Source organism: Falco biarmicus, chromosome 12 (genome assembly GCF_023638135.1).
Source record: "Falco biarmicus isolate bFalBia1 chromosome 12, bFalBia1.pri, whole genome shotgun sequence".
NCBI lineage: Eukaryota > Metazoa > Chordata > Aves > Falconiformes > Falconidae > Falco > Falco biarmicus.
The window spans coordinates 21,765,029-21,782,290 of record NC_079299.1 but is presented as its reverse complement, the minus strand read 5'-3'; the positions used below and the strand labels follow the sequence as shown (position 1 = coordinate 21,782,290).

Here is a 17,262-nt window from a genome sequence, read left to right as displayed (position 1 = left end):
TCCAGTCTCCTGTTGAGCCCATGTCAAATTTTTGTTCAGCTCGGCCCTAGCTGTCAAAGTTCTTTCAGAGGCCACTGATGGCAATGTAAGAAAAGTAAAATAACTTTTAAAGATTCATTCTGTGGATGGAGTTCCCCAAATAGTCACCTCTGTCCTAACATTGGTTTTTGTCAAGATCTCTTAACTTCCATGAGAGCAGAGTCAGTGTGAAGTGTTCAGCAATGACTACTGATTTAGGAAGTTTTATTTCTTGGGTGTCCAACCCAATGTGCCTTTAAACTGGCCTAACAATGCCAAATCAGAACCTTTTAAGATTTTCGCAAAGCTGAACACTTAAGGGATGAGCCACCTCAGGCACTTAAAAATGGTCATGACTTCTAAGCTTAAATTTGTTTTCAGCAAAGTCTGCAAAGCTAGGTTATTCTTCTAATCTAAGTTTAGAAAATCCTGCATTATGCCAGTATCATTTTTAAGTAACAGTGCTGTGATAATGATCTAATGCTGTCTTCTCCATCAGAACAAACTGAAGAAACTGAAGTCTACCAGGACCTTTGCTGGCAGCATCTAAGCGATGATTTTGTTTGTAGTCGACCTCTGGTTGGAAAGCAGACTACGTACACTGAGTGCTGTTGCCTATACGGGGAAGCCTGGGGCATGCAGTGCGCGTTGTGTCCTATGAAAGAGTCAGGTAAGGAAACACATGTGTCAATTGTTGGAATGAAATCTGAAATACTTAATCAGTTTAATCCCTTGCATCCAGTTTAATACTTGGGCTAATAACATAAGAAACAAAAAAAAACCCTAACCATTCAAGAACAATCAAAATTTTTCTAATTAATTAAGGGGAAATCATTACAGTCAATTTTGCAAATGTAGCTGCTTTTATTTTTTGGCATTTAGAGGACCTGTTTCCTTCAGGGGGAACAATCAGTGACTGACAGTTTAGAACCTTAGTGGAAACAGGGGAGGGCATTTTAAGGATAGCAGAATTCCTTAACCATCTATGACGACAGAGGTGCAGTTCGTGTGCGCACACACACACGATAATGAGCAGGTCACATAACTGTTTGGGATTTTTCCTGCTGGTATTATACATTCAGATGCATTTTTTAGTGCAATTTTCTGCCAAGCTGGCTGCAATTAGATGTGTTTGCTTGATAAGGGTCTGGTAAGTCGTGGTTTAGACTCACTAAACATATCAAAGAATGAGTTGTTATTGTATGGCTATATGCTCAGATATTACAAAATGTATAGATGAGCAATTCAAGATAGATAAGGGGAACTGAGTACCATAAAGACTGAAGAATTTCCAGGGAGTATAACTTGATGTCAAAGAAAATTGACTGACAGTCCTATCTTTAAAAGATTGTATTTTGTTTACACCTTTAGAAATTAGACATTGTTCCAAGACATTTCAGGTAGAAGCTGCTTCTTGTGGTGACTACAAAAGCTAAATGGATGTAGAGAGAGATGCTGTCATGACACACAGGCTTATTTCAGGGGACTGTGGACTTGAGAAGAGACCAGTGGAAGCTGCACAGGTATTTGTCATGCTGTGCCTGAGATACATTAGCCCTGGTGTACACAGTCTGGTACTACACTAACTTCTTCCCCCCATATAAACTATTCCAAGTTCTAGTTTGGATGCAGCTTTCTTACTACAAATGTGTCTTTCAGTAACATGGTTTTCCATGTAGGAATGCCATGCTACATTAGTAAAGTGTTTTATTCTGATCACACCTGGATTTTTTACTTGGGCCTGCGTCACTCTAACCATAATGTTGTGGCTACAGCAGGACATGTTTTACCTGTAGCAAGAACCCTGGAGTTAAAACTACATAGAGAAGCTCAGTGAAGCATTAATGTGGTTGCTTGTGTGTGCTTGGATTTTATGTTCTTGTAATTCACTTGCAAGGTCCCTGAACCTGTTCTTATATATCTTTACTTGTTTGAGTTTGCTTTGGAAGTGCAGCAACTGAAAAAAGTGCCTGATTTTGATGATGTTGGCTGGAGTAACTGCTGGCTGATGCTTACCCCAGAAAGAGACTGAAGAAGAAAAACAGGGCATGGCAGCATTTTGCTTTATAAGATATGGAAATCTCTGAAATGTCTTTGTTGGAACAAATCTTATAGAAGGACATTCCCAGGTACTGAATTACTACACCTGCTAGAATAACAAGTACAATGGAATGAGATGTAATAGTAAGTAAAATACAGGGCAATAGCTAATGCCAAGAATTGTTGCTATGACCTGGAGCTCCTCAGGTGGAAAGACAGAGCAGGATAAAGGAGTTTTTCTTTGTACAAAGTTCATCTCGTGCTGACAGTGACCTGTCTGTGTCATGCAAGCATGCAATCCAGAGAAAAGCAAGGAAAGCTGTTCCTGGTAGAGATAGTTCAGGGAAGTACAAGAGTTGCTTCTGAAGATTTCTAGTGAGTGACATTTAAAGCAGGATAAATCTGAAAAGGAACAGAGAAAGAGTCCCAAGCTGGTCAGGGAATGGAGGACCTGACTTAAAAGGGAAGATGTAAGAAGGCAAGCCTAGATGCAGAACAAAGGCTGCAAATGGTAAGACTCTCCGCTACAGCACAATCATGGGGGATTCCCACAAGATTTAAAGTAAACAACAGTGCTGATGTTAGGAAAAAATTGGAACAAGTTCAGTCTGAACATATTTAGGCTTGAAATTACATAGATTTTGACCATTAGGATCACAGGATTCTGGAGCAGCAATCCTGCAAGAACAGTGAGGTGCAGATCCCAACTAACTCTCTCAAGAAACTTGAGAAATACGTTAAAAAAATGACAAGGAGGTTCCTGATGGGTAACATGCTAGACATCACTTGGATGACCCTCAGTCAAAGCTGAAGAGCGTTATGTTGGGTCATAAAATCTTCCTCCCTCCAGACGTAAGATATTTTTTATGTGAAGTTTAATATGCATTGAAAAGCATCTGCTTTAACTGAAACTACAAGGCATACTTTGATCTCAAATACTTTAAATCATCCTTATAGATTGGGACATAGTTAAAAAAATTAAAAGCATATTGAATCTTTATTACGTCAGAACAAACATACAAGTTTATTTTCTCAGTGGAGGTGGTATATGCTCATTTGTCCTTGCACACATAGGCACACACCCACACAGCAACCTGGAAGCCTTTCTCTGTTTTCAGGAACATTTACCAAGAAAAATTTAAAGCTGACTGCACTGAATAAATGATTCATTTGACATATCTTCAGTTTGTAGCACTTAACGTGATATCATTGGCTCAAGAGAGTGCTTTCACACCTCTGGGCCAGCAGGTCACAGGTTCAAGTCCTGGCTGGGGAACCTGGAATTTCTCCATTTTTAAATACTTGTGTATTGTGTTGGCCAGATTTACTACTGAAGCTGTTTGCTTATTTCCCAAGTTAGGGGCATTCTGAAGATTTGTAACACATGTTACAGAAGACTTGGGGATGTAAAAAGTGTTATCACCAGAAGACTTTCACCGTGATATGGGTTGGATCATAGAAGGGATCATTTACTGTTCTATGGTTTCCTTTTACCTTGTTTATACTCCCCTTGTCTTTGAGGATCTAGATGCTGCACTTGGAAAGAAGGAAGTACAGGCTTACTACTGGAAGTGATACATTTGCAAGTCCCTCCTAAAACAAATATACACTTTAATAAAGATAACCTCTAACTTCCGTGTCCCGGCTTGTCTTGAAAGCTGACAAGATTTAAATGTCCTGTTTGAGTAGCATCCAGCATAAAACCAGTGGGAAAAGCGAGAACTTCTATAAGAATTTATTCATACAAATGAAAAAGAAACCCAGTCTTTCACCAGCATGAATATAAAATTTACATAGTTGCTACGATTTCTAAAAACTACTAATGGGTACTTGATCAAACAAACCCTGCTGAAAACGACACTAAGCATTTAAAGCTCAAGACAAAAATAAGTAGCGGTTGTTGAAGTATTGCAACTGAACAGCAACATCTTAACAACAGTAAGACTGGTAAGTATTTTGATGACAACATTAAGGAGCAAACTCAAAATACTAGTTCAAAGTCCTGATCAAAATACTGCAAACATGAACTGTAGTGAAGTGATTGAGTACATCTCACTTGTACAAACAATTCTGTGAGGCAGACCTTCTTGTCATTAAACGAAGGAAGCAAAGACAGATTACTTTCAATTACATTGGTTCTAATAATATGATCTTATGGTATCTTCGTATTACAGATAAAGGCTTTCACACATTGCATCCAATACCAAAATGTGAACTACTGTAACGTATTTTCTCTGGGCTCATTGTAGTGTTAGGCTGTACTTGCCCAAAGAATGTTTAGTAATGATCCTTAAGAAATCTCTGTTATTTGAGGTTTGCCATTTGCAACCTGTAATAATTGACCAATTGAGGAAAATTAGAAAATTGGATACTTTTGTTTTAGATAAGAAAAACAAAACTTCCTTTTTTCATTGCACACACACACACAGAAATCTGTTGGATGACCTACCTTCAGAAGTTCTCCTTCCTTGGTCAATTTTTTGTTAGTGCCCTAAGACCTAACTGTCTCCATCCAGAGTCTGTGCTCTAGTAACTGGCAGCAGGACAGGCACCAATGGGTTTAGCAGCTGGGTCATCCATGCCAGGAAACAGAGCAACTGGCCAAGACTAAAAAATTCTGGAATCTAAAATAAGGCCATATACACCTCACGTTAACCTGAACACATGTAGCACCTGAATTATAAACCTGCTGAGCCTCCAGAAACTCCTGTGAGACCCTTATGGGACTGGAGTGGATTTTAGACAAGGTGTATTGTTACAGGGTACAGGAAATTGGAAGGGAGGAGATAGAAGTAACAGCTAGAAAATGTTGAGCAAGTTGGTGTGCTGGAATCAGCATTTAAGTTAGGGAAACTGCCTATTTTTATATTTGTAAAATGATCTTGGAGTTTGTTGGTGCAGTGCCGTACCACCCTTGCTTTGGGAACACCTTAGGATGCTACAGAAGTGGACTTACGCGCCCCTGAACTAATGATATGCCAGCCTTTTAAGGAGGGTGCTTTCTCCTTCTGTAGCTGGCTGCCTGGAGACATTTTAATACAGAAAAAGGGGGGAAGGTAGGACTGGGACTCTGCAGTTTTAACAAATGTTTTACTAACTGCTTACTGTGGGTGGGGGTATATTGCTACACCTATAACTAGGAACTTGGTGGTAGTTTGTCTACTAAGATAATGTCACAAACACCTTCTTAGGCAACTGTAAAGGACATCAGCATTCAGTTTATCAGCTTGCTTATTTGTGTAACCTTATACATACCTTTTTTTTTATTGTAAGTTTTAAATTCTAGTAGTTTGGGGGGTTTTATGGAATCACTTTATGTTTAGAAGTTCTGCAGAAAGGTCAATGGTAGAACTTCAGTCAGTACATGTTACAGATGTTCTGTGAGACTTGGAGTCACATAAAGAACTGCAGAAGATTTATGTTGTGCTTGAAGTTTCTCTTTGTCTCCATCTTGGCATTTGCAAAGCCCAGACTAGGAGAACACTGAGGGTAGTGGGTAACGGGAATCATCTGGGGGATTTCTCTTGGCCAGTTTCACATTGGGGTTTTTTTTATACAGAAACCCGTGTCCGTGCTGGTCCTACCAGTTTCCCCTTCCATCAGGGCAGAGAAATAGACACCCTGAGCATTAGATTCCTTCTGACTTGTTCTAGACATCTACTTCAGTATGAGATGATGTCCTAAAAGTGGTTATATCTTTCCATGAACTAAAAATGGACACTGGATGACTATTTCAGGTGCAGACCCTTGGAGATGTCTACATGTAGGTTTTGAATTCTACCCTTTCTGGCAGAACAGACTGGATTGCGATTTTGTTGCTTTGTATCCTTTGTAAATATGATGAGTTAGTTCTGGGCTGAGTTTCTGTATTACAAGAACATGGTGTTCCCTTCAAGTTCTGGGTAATGTCGCTCATGAAGATCTGGAAGTACAGTGAATAGTGATGTGTGTAAAGGATGAGTTTCCATCTGTCCTCTTTTGAAATAGTAAAGATCAGCAGGGAGGCACTGGATTCCTTTCTGGAAACCATTGTTTGTCTTTCCATTTAGGATGGCATTGTGCCTCCTTCCTTTCTTGTAAGGACTCTGGACAAACTGATTATCTTTTGGGCTAAAAATATTAGTGATTGTGCCTTGAATATTCAAAGTCTTATGCTCGGTTGTGCAGATTTTTGGCTGCTTCCATTTCTGTTGTTGAAGATTTTCAGTGTTTTTTCCGAAGTTTAGAAGAGACATGCAAAATAGCCTTGGAAGGGTTTTCCTCATGGAACCTCACATTCCAAGTATATAGGGGAGTCAGCAAGGAGTCAAAAAGCCATTTGCAAAGTTGTGGCAGAAAAAAACTAACTCTTACTACAACTTCTAACAATCTACCTCAAGTGGTAGGAGAAAGAAGATTGTTTAAGGAAATTTGAGCAGCATTAGTTGAGGAACAAAAGGTGACTACTGAGAGGTTTTGAAATCAAAAAAAAGGCAATTGCTTAAATTCTAACAAGAGCTTTACATCCACTGAGCTCTTCCTTAGCCATTTCATTTAGAGTATCTCCATGTGAGGATATTCATATCCTTTATAACTTGTGAAAAAAACCCTTTAAGACTGGTACCATTCCCTTCTTCTTTAGCACCCAAAGTTGTAGAATATATGTGAATGCTGTCTACCACAAACCTCAGCATTTGTTAATGGAAGAAGTCAATGAAATAATTTAAATTGTTAAATGGCACAATCTAAATAAACATAGAGCACAGCTTTGGTTCACAGATGATGCAATCTCCTGAGCGAGCATAAACGTAACCAATTCAGACTGATGTCCAGAACCTCTGGTTGTAAAGGGACATATATTACATGTAATAAATGCTTTCCTGGCTTTGTCATTCTCTCGAGTGATTTCTTCCATGGTAAAACTGTTGCAATCTTAAGTAATTCGAAGGAACTGCCTTGGTGTTGATACCTTTGGCTCTTTTTTTGTGTGTGTGATAGTGACAATTCTGGGGAGCTGGAACAGAAAAGCTTGCTTTATGGACAGGAGCTAGGATTGGCTGTGGTGCAGTTGTTTCATGGTTATGTCAGGAAAAGCATTTTTATATGTTTTGCTTTAAATACATGAAATATGGAAGATTTTTTCTGACTAGAGAATTTAGGACTTTTAGGCCTCCAGGTACAAGTAAGGCCCACACAGGCTTGCACAGTTACAACTGTATATGAAAATTAGATGCACATTTGCACGGCTGCAGTTGTGCTAACAAGCACCTAAAAGCCAGTCAGTCCATCCAATTTATGTCGCATTGTCTCTCCCAGCCTAGCTTTCATCACCAATTATGGCTAACGTCTGTGCCAGTACACATGTGCATCTGGCTGTAATCCCCTAACACACTTGTTTTATATGCACACATCCGACTTAAAAAATGTCCTTTACATTTTTGGAAGCATACATCAGCTTCCTTTTATAGTAGCTATCCTAAGTTATACAACAAGCTGCCTCAATGCTTCATTTGCAATTTATGAGGAAAACTTAGAAACACATGAAGCAATGTATATTAAAAACACAAGTCTTTTTTTCCTTTTGAACTGCAGTTGTATTGCCCTGATCACAGCCAGCAGATGAGCAAGCAGAGAAAATAAATCCCTACAGAAAAAGGTTGTATCATTGATTGTGAATTACAGAAAATTAGCTGGTTGGTTTTTTTACTTTACATGAAAGATTACTTTGAAAGTGAGCATGAATTTCTATGACAACTAAATGTTTTTGTCATTCAGGGGTAGTTACACATCTTCCCTTATTTTCTGCACCCTTACTGCCTTCTTGGTCTAAGTCTCCCACTGTCATCTCCCTAGGCCGACATCATGCTGTTCCCTTATTTGTATACTTGCTGCAACTCCCTGTGCGCCAGTCACGCTTTTACCCACAAATCTTACATTCTGTTCATTTAGTTCCCTTCCCTGGAAAACTATGACCAGCACACAGCACAGTGGCCTGAATTATGGTATTTTTAATTTGAACTGTAGGAACATAGCATAGCAAGGGGAAAAGTTTAAAACAACAGAAACTGTACATACGCATCTGTCTTGTTGTAACTTGTTCTTTCCTCCAGAGGGGAGACTCTGATGGGTTCATTTTTCTTGGGCATCCAAGTCTCTAGTTTACCTCATTTCAAAATGCTGGTTCTCATGACCTTTCCAGAATGTGGCCACCCCTGGATACCTTTCAGTCCTTGTACTTTCCTCTCTATCCACCTTTTTCTTTCCGGGGGGGGCGGGAAAACAAGCTCAGTAAGGTGGCACAGATAACTTGCCATTGTTACTGGTCCTGAATTTCTACTGTTGGTTTCTTAGGTGGGTTGCTGTTGCTTTCCTTGGGTTTATCACCTGAGCACCTGGTAACTAAACCAACACATTAGAAAAGACAAGAGATAAGGTCTACACTATTGGACAACTAAATAGAATGTGCAATATTAAGAGAGTATTATAGGTAATTCCAAATTATCACAGTATATATCAAAACAATTATATAAATTATATATAAGGAGGATAGGTGTATGCATTCTAAAGTGACTTAAGACTATATAAATGCTCTGTCATCTTTTGTGTTAAAGCTATATATATACATAATGTATCTATTATTAAAATCCTAGTATTAACAAATGGTTAATTAAGCATAATAGACTTAGCGGTTAATAGATTATTACATTTGTATGTATAGCCTTGTAGAAGACTTTGATATAGTCACAACTCCTTGTAACAAATACCAAGTTCACAGTATGCCATAAAACGCTCTTAATCATTCTGTAGTCACTAATTTACTTATAATGAGACCTAAAAATGCAGACATCCAGAACTGGACTGGCGAGGGACCAGTGTGGCAGGAAACAGGTTTCTATTGTCAACATTTCTTTATTCTTCTTTAGATAATAACCAACTTTGCATTGGCAAACATACAATATAAAACAGTCTTGCACAATCTTCAAACTACCAAACCCATGTATATGAGAGCTCCATGTCTATGGATTTTCAAATGTTCTGACTGCACCTTTCAGAAGAAAACCATTGCTTCTACTACTGGTATCACTAAATGTAAAATTAGTGGTGAGTAATCTAAGAAGCCAAAGTCCAGGTTCTGTCCAGTCCTTTCCATCAGATCACATTTGTGCAGAAGTAGTGATCCCTCAGACCTGCTTGCCTTGTCCCCTTGCTGTTCACTGCTTTTGTATGGTAGTTTCTTCCGCACAGGCCAGATGAATTAGTATTTTGCAGTAGAGTTTAGATTTCCTTTGCCAAGAACATTTGTGTGCATCTGTGAGAAAGTGCTTTTAAACTTCTGCACAGCTTTTCTCTGTGTACATATCAATGAAGGAATCAGTCTGAGGTGGTAACCTCGCTGTCCCCATATGTGGATGTTATCTGGGATAGATAAGGAAGGAAGAATAGGGTGTTTCTGGTCCTATGACAGCTTCTAAAACTATGGTCATTATTGTAGTATCTCAGTGGGAAGCTGCGCTTTTAAGGAATGTATGCAACATTTGCTGTATGCCATTTATTTTCTCATGCTGGCTTTGTTTCATGTGCCATGAGATGTCTCTCTTGAGCAATGTACTTTTCCATCTAGGAAAGGAGAGGGTTGTTTGAATGTAATTGTTACTGTATATACATGTATTCTGGAGGATGCACATTGGAGGAAATCACCTTGAGCTTGCAGCAGAAGGGGGTCACACAATGATTTGTAAGCTTTCTGGGGAGTTCATTCTGCAGTCTTGGGCTGGTACCCATGACAGTTCTGGATGTGCACAGACAAGCTTTGCCTGTACCGTACAGTCTTTATGCTCTCAAAGAGCCAAGTTGTTGACCACAGAATTCAAACACACTTCTTCAACACTTTGTTGTTTTCAGTACAAAATAAAATTGTTCCGGGTAGAGGAGATACTACCTGTGAAAATAAAATAACTGTGCTGGGCAGCAAGCAGGGCTGTGCTCTGCGCTGTCTAAAGGCAGTCTGGATTTATCCAACTGTTTGCTGTCTGGGACAGTTCTACACAGCATGAGGTTTCTGGCTCTGTAACCATCTGCAATTCTTGGATCTTGTATCTGCTTAGGGCTTTTTTTCCTCTCTCTCTTTTGGTGGTTTTCTTTCCCGTCCTTACTCTGCCTGATTCTCAGAACACCAGGCAATCTTCACAGAAACAGATGCTAAATAGTCTGTAGCAACACTGAAGGAGCACCTGGATTGCTGTTTTTTAACAATGTTTCTGTTTTCAAATAAATTGTCTTGTATATATTTTAGTAAATTGTAATGGCAACAGAGCTGACACAATAAATCAGATTAAAAAATCAAACTCTGCATCAGCATTTCAGATATGGGCTCTGACACCTAAAATGAAGAGTTGCTTTTGTCTACTTCAACTTGTGTAGTCTAGCTATTGGAGAGGCAGAAAATCAGAGCATAACTATTTTTCCTGTTCATCTCCCCTTGCCCTTGGAGGTGCACAGCCAAGGAGACTTTGAACAGCACTTGTTCTTAAGCCTGTGGTGTGAAGATACAGTTTGCGAATGAGCATGGGCTATTTTAGAAGGATTTTTCATTTTGTGATTTCTGCAGGTTGGCTGACAGTGCCAGAAATATGGCCCTGATTGCTCCCCTTTGCTGTCTTTGAGGTGGCTTCTTCTATCAGTCGCCATGGTCTGGGATAGCCTTTGTTCCACCAGAATGAGTGTAACCATAGATGGCCCTGGAGAGGGGTGCATTGGCAGTGGGATACACAGCATCCCTCTGCTCTTGCTTCCCATGCAGGCCAGATAGAACCTGACTCATAACTTTTTGTTATTGACTCAAATCGATCCCTGGTGTTATCCCTATTATGACTTAATAATCTGTATTTGGCTCATTAACATTTTAATTACATTCTTCTTGAACAGAGAATGCTTTGTGGAAATTGCAGATTTATAGTGTTTCTAGGAAGATAAGTTTATTTCCAGCTAATATGAACCACAGCTCACTGGGACTAATGTAATGCAGCCTGTGTTACAAGTGTGATTAGGTTTATATCCTATTTTCTTTCCCCCCTTAGAGGATTATGCCCAGCTGTGCAACATTCCTGTTCCAGGATCTCGACGGCCATATGGACAAGATGCTTTGGTTGACTTTGAGGAGCACTACACTCCAGAAACTAATCCATATTTCGTTGAAGACCGTAAGCAAGTTTCTCTGTTATGTAAAATACTTGAAATGAGGGTTGTAACTTGGATTATTTCCCTGTAGCTGGCTTCATTCTTCTGTTTGCTTCTGAGTAATTGTGGACTACTTGTGTTTTTGTAATTCCTATGACACTAGCTTTCAGTCAGGTGTTCTGGTTCGAGAGCCAGTGTTGTATAAGAGTCCAGCTGGGCTCAGAGTACAATATTGATTTTTAATATAGTGAAATAGTTTGTGCCAAGTGTACTAGATTTGTATTTACCAACAGATTTACAGCTAAAGGTTGAAAGGACTGCCAGCTTTCCTTCTCACAAATTGATTTTCCTTTGGAGCATGGGACAGATTTCTTCCATTTAAAAGAAAAAAAAAAAAATCCCTTCACGCCAGCTTTCCATGATTTTTCCAGCAGAATTTATATAGGGGAAAGGGAGAGGATGCAAGTCATTCTCAGCAGAGAAAATGTACAGCACAGTATGGTCAGAGACTATGCATGCATATAGCCTTCAGGCTTGATGGAATGGCTTGCCAAGCAGGGTGTGAGGGATTGTATACAGCATCTCAGTTGTACTTGAGGAATACCAGGGTTCTTTGTGGGTCTGGCCCAGCTCACTGATAAGACTTGGGGGAGAGGAGTGCTTACAGCTCTCAGCATCTTCTTCAAAATCAACCACTCTGTACAGGTTCAGTATATTTTGTCACAGTTTTAGAGAAGAAAATTGGAGGTATCAGAAGGAACTGGTAACTTTCTGTGCTTTATACATACGGCCTACAAGTTGCCACTGTGCTCTTTCCCAAAGTGCTTCTCCAGTACAAGGAGTTATTTTTGAAGTAACAGTAACAGGTCAAAACAAGGCAGGAAGATTACAGCACACTATTAGAAGGGTGATGTGCACTTCTTGTGCACATGGCACTTCATACATTTACACAGATCTATGCAAATCAGGTTAGAAGTTCATTTAGATGCTAAATAGAAATGAACTTATCTCTACACAGAATTGTAAAATGTCTTACCCAGGTGATTTTAATTGAACAGTACGGAGTATTCATGTTTGGTAGTTTTTGTCTGTGTGACATTTCAATTAAACACAATGGAAAGCCTAGGAAGCTCGCCTTTTTTTTTTTTATGGCAAATACACGTACAGAATTACAACCCAGATCCCATCCAACTGTTTTGAACTAGATTATTTTGTGAAGTAGAACTTGCTGTGACTGATAAACATTTTGGGTTTTGCTAGTTAAAATTACAACATACTGTATTTATGAGAGAAAGGTAGAGAAAATATATGTCTATATGTCTGTACATATGTCTGTGTACACACATATACTATATGTCAAATAAATGATGCCTTTATTTAAAAAAATATCTGTGTATTATGGGAGGAGACCTTTCCCTTTCTTGGCACTGTTTGTTTTCTAAATTAGCAAAGTTCTACACCTTATAGGACCCTTGCAAGCCCTTTGTGAGCTCTATTAGAGGACCTGAGAACATAATGAAACTTGGTCAGGTTTCTTACTATGTTGTTCCCACACACCATGACAGTCTGCTCAGTATCCTCAGTACTATTGCACTGAGATGTGATTTACTAGGTTTGTGGAAAAGATTGTAATGTTTCCCATTTAATGTACACTTGTGTACATCCTAGGTATTATGTATGTTCTTAAGATGTGGCGTATGTCAGCAAGTACTTGTGTCTCATTGAGTTCAGTGTGCCCAGAATTTATTCAGTGTGTGACTAACCAGCACAATTCTTACTAAGGATCCCACCATGCTAGAGAAGAATCCAGGATAGAAGCGATGTATGTTGTCAAAGCGAGGGGGAGTGGAAATGAGAGTACAGAAGTTAAATGGAGGATGATACAGAAAGGGCAGAGTAGGAACCAAGACAGGATGATGTAAACATAAACAGAGAAGAGAACAAGCACAAGGGAGAAATTAATATTCCTAGGTAGCTTTGCAAACCTACGTATCACAACTGTTGCAACATAAATCAGTAAAAAGGTTATAGATAAACAAATGGTTTCTCTGTAGAGCTGCTATATTAATTATATGTTGTGGGGCAGATGAGACTTATCCTATTCCATTCCACACAACGGAATTTCCCCTCCACTTCTATTCTCTATATTCATTATGCTGGTAAATACAGCTCTCAAATGTTCTCAGCTTTTTCCTCAAAAGTCTTTTTGATGTGATGGGCTGCCATCTGCAGTCCTGTTACATCACTGCTACTCAAATAGAAAGCTAGTGAAAATACTTGTGCAGGACTAACAGGCGCAATTCAGTCCTAGAGAGAATCTCAGAACATGTAAAAAGGTCAAATAACTCTTCCGTATACATAAAAGCGCAACTGTCAAAAAAGCCCTAAGATCGGGAGCACAAAAGCATTGTACAAACCACTGAATACAAAGACAACCCTTTAGCTTTGACTACTCACCTTCTAGAATTATGACAAGGAGCAGTTGGTAGATTATGGGTATTTGTACTGGCACCGGTTGCTGAAGTACAAGCCAAAGGGTTGTTAACCAAAACCACAACAGGAAAACAGTCTCTGATTTCTTCTTACTTTCCTATAAGGCAGCTAAGATATTTTTTTATTATGTTTTCTTCTAGATGAATTAAAATGCATCCTCTTCCCCCGCCACACACGCACACCTTATTTTCCAGAATACTATTTTAAGGAACTTCTACCCCAAACTGCGCTATCACTTCTTACCTTTGCTTCCGTAAAGTTGACGCACATAACAATTCAAATAAAAGTAGTATTTAGAAAACACTGATTTATCCTTTAAAAAAATATACTGTTAAATTATGCAGTTTCCTTTACAAAAAAAAAAACACCACAGAATTTTTTAACACAAATTAAAAAAACTTTAGAGCTCACAAAGCTATTCAGTTTTCATCTTGAAATATATCACATAACTTTTCTAGTGCATGTAAAATTCCAGATGTTCCAGATCTGCTAAAGCTGACCTATTTTCTGCAAAGTCAAGTCACATTCCAGCAAACTTCTGAGAGAATTTCAGACTCTCACTATACATTTGAGTACACCGATTCAACAGCTCTGTAACTTACTTGTTTGGAATTCTTTCTCCACCCAGGTTTTCTGAACAGCTTTGAGGAGTTACAAGCAGAGGAATGTGGTATTCTGAATGGATGTGAAAATGGCCGATGTGTAAGAGTCCAGGAAGGCTACACCTGTGACTGCTTTGACGGTTATCACCTGGACATGGCCAAAATGACTTGTGTTGGTGAGGACGGCATATTACTTCATCTCTTCCTGTTAGTCTGGAACAAAGGGGTTAGAGATGATCACCTGAATTGTATTAAAGATGCCAACTTTGATTTACTGCAAAGGCCACTGAATGTTGTTAACTATGTTGGTGTTCCTCAGTTCATCTTGTCATTACAGCTGCGTTCAATTAAGAGCCTAGAATGAGCAGACACACATTTGTGTAATGAAGCTTAAACGTATATCAATAATTTCACACTAATATAATGGAACAAATGTTTTTCAAAGGCTTTAGTGAGCTAACAAGATGGAAGTGGATCCAAGAGTAGAACAGTAATTCTAGGAGCAGATTTTGAGAGCAGTTGAATCACCTAAATATGCAGATAAACACTTAGTGGGGTTCAGCCCCTGCTTCTCACTGATTTCAACAGTCAGCAGAATCAACTATTCCTCTCTCTCACACTAGTATATCTGCACAGCTACTAGCCAAGACACCTAACGATTCTCTTAGATTAACACAAAACATGAGAACAGCAAGTGTCAGTGAGAAGATGAAGCAAAACACCCTTCAGTGTAGAAGCCAAGTAGAGACTGTGCATGGGTATTCCAGTTTAAGGTCTATACTGAGGTCCCCCAGCTGTACCTTGTCACCTTTAGGACTTCATGGCAGGCTGGCCTCCTTAGCAAGAAAAGATGTAGCTCCAGTGTATTGCAGGCCAATGCTGCACAATATTGAGTGCAGGCAGTTTGCTGCTCACAACTATTTAGTTGACAACACCAACAGCTCCTGAAGTATTGATGTTTTTAAAATACAGATATTATACTAAGAACTTGGAGCGTCTTTCTTAGAAGCCACTTTTCAGTCATCAGGTAAAAGCCTGTAAGTTATTAAATTTTTGGTTTGCAGCTTAGGCTGAATTTGGACTTTGTAATTCAACAGTTTAAGGTCATTTAATACACTATTGATTTCCTATAATAACTTCTACCTCTTCCGAACACATCTGTTACAGCTTTTGACGCAGCCTAATTCCACCTGATCTGAACTGAAAATAAAAGTTTGCAGTGTATTCATGCAACATGTTCTACTCTGACAATGCTGGAAATAAGCGAGTTTTACCTGTGCACCAGACTTAAGTAAGTGTCTTTTGATGTCCTCTTTTTGCAGATGTAAATGAGTGCAATGAGCTGAACAACAGGATGTCTCTCTGCAAGAATGCCAAATGCATTAACACGGAAGGTTCCTACAAGTGTTTGTGTCTCCCAGGATATGTACCTTCAGACAAGCCAAACTACTGCACACCACTGAACTCAGAACTAGACAGTGAACTGGAGTAGAGGAAAATCTCTGTACCTAAAGCCCATATACCCTGCACTGTATAAAGAAAAGGAAGAAAAGTATTTAACTTGAGAAGAGAAGGCACCGGAGTACAAACGTAAGGGGAGAAAAGCATTAAAATGTGTCAAAGGTGAGACATGATGGGCTGATTGTATATCAGCTTCACTGAAGTGACAGACCAAATGGACACATTGCTCTTTATGAAAGAAACAATCAAGTATATAGTGTGTTCATAAGAAAAAAATATCTTTGAAAATAAGCAGAAACAGTGCTGTTATTTTAAACAGAAGAGCTTTGGTTTTTTGGTTTGTTTTTTGGTTGTTTTTTTTTACTATTGCTTGATTAATTTGGCATTTAAATAGTGATGGAAATATTTTATATTACTATGTCATTTTTTGATTGTTCAGTTCCTTGCCTACCGTTTCTTTTCAGACCTTTTTTCTGATCAGTACAAATTCTATGATACAGATATTCTTAGGCCATTTTATAAGACCTGTTACACAGGGTAATGCTCCTCCTTCTCTGGAACATTGGTCAGTGACTTTTTAATTTGCTAGTTGTCTGCCCTGTGGAGCAGGCACCATTTGTTTTCAAATGTTTATATGCCTTGGCGAAAAGTCCTTATATGCATTTTGTATTCTGTATGGTTGTTACTGCACTTAAAAGTCTTTAGAACCTTTCTTGCCAAGTTCAAAGCTGCTAGTGGACAACATTGGATTCCTTTTGTACATTAAAACAAAAGATTTTTAGCTCACGTCTGTATTGTAATGTGTAAATTGAACACAAGAGAGATCTTGTATGATTACCCTAACATATTAAAGCTGTATATTAAAACTCAATAAAATCACCTTTTTTTAGAAAAAAAGCTGCTTACTAATTGTAGGCATTTCTTTTTCTTTTATCAGTGTTTCTGTTAAAAGAAACCCCTCAAGTGTTTACAGTACTAGAATTAATTTACGTTATAATAGTTACAGGGAGTTGTCTGACTGTTTTTTCCTTGTCATGCTGTTTTAATAAGACCAGAATCTGAATTAGTTAATGCATGAAGTTAGGCTTCCAGAGGGAAGATTTCAAACACAGACCTACAGAAACTGTTTGACTTGGAAGCTGATTCCCATGGAATTTTTCTTCTTTTCTGGTTTAGGCACATTTCCCACTAAGTCTGCAAATAAGGCTCTTTAGTATGATGGCCTGGTTTTCAGAAAATACTGAAGAGAAGGGGAGAATTTCCTTTTCTTGATGAACTGTACCTTCCCATCAGCTCTATTATTCAGTGGGAGAGGAAGAGATTAGGAGACTGACAGATGTTTCACTTTGACCTTCTCCACAGTGAGAGTTTGCTTTGGAAATCCTGAAACAGGTCCTTTTGCTATTTTCCAAATGAAACATTTTTGCTGTGTCTTTTAGACCTGCCCTGCATTAAAAGGAAAACACAAGACTTTAAAAAGTGAGTCAAAATA

At 38.8% G+C, this 17,262-nt stretch overlaps 1 protein-coding gene and 1 long non-coding RNA gene across 9 annotated transcripts in view; one reads left to right on the top strand and one right to left on the bottom strand.

Annotated features, from left to right (window-relative positions):
- LTBP1 (latent transforming growth factor beta binding protein 1) overlaps nucleotides 1-16,665 on the top strand; it is a 216,750-nt gene extending 200,085 nt beyond the window's left edge. For all 8 annotated transcript variants that reach the window (XM_056356801.1, XM_056356797.1, XM_056356798.1 and 5 more), the window contains 4 exons: nucleotides 518-688; nucleotides 11,115-11,237; nucleotides 14,336-14,485; nucleotides 15,632-16,665. In XM_056356801.1, the coding sequence (XP_056212776.1) occupies nucleotides 518-688; nucleotides 11,115-11,237; nucleotides 14,336-14,485; nucleotides 15,632-15,801 (614 nt within the window). In that variant the 3' untranslated portion in view covers nucleotides 15,802-16,665. The remainder of the gene's footprint in view (nucleotides 1-517; nucleotides 689-11,114; nucleotides 11,238-14,335; nucleotides 14,486-15,631) is intronic.
- The window catches only part of LOC130157373 (uncharacterized), a 34,852-nt gene continuing 25,895 nt past the window's right edge, over nucleotides 8,306-17,262 (bottom strand). Inside the window, exons 3-4 of the long non-coding RNA XR_008824823.1 lie at nucleotides 13,672-13,804; nucleotides 8,306-8,436 (exon numbers count right to left, since the gene is read on the bottom strand). This is a non-coding gene — a long non-coding RNA (uncharacterized LOC130157373). The remainder of the gene's footprint in view (nucleotides 8,437-13,671; nucleotides 13,805-17,262) is intronic.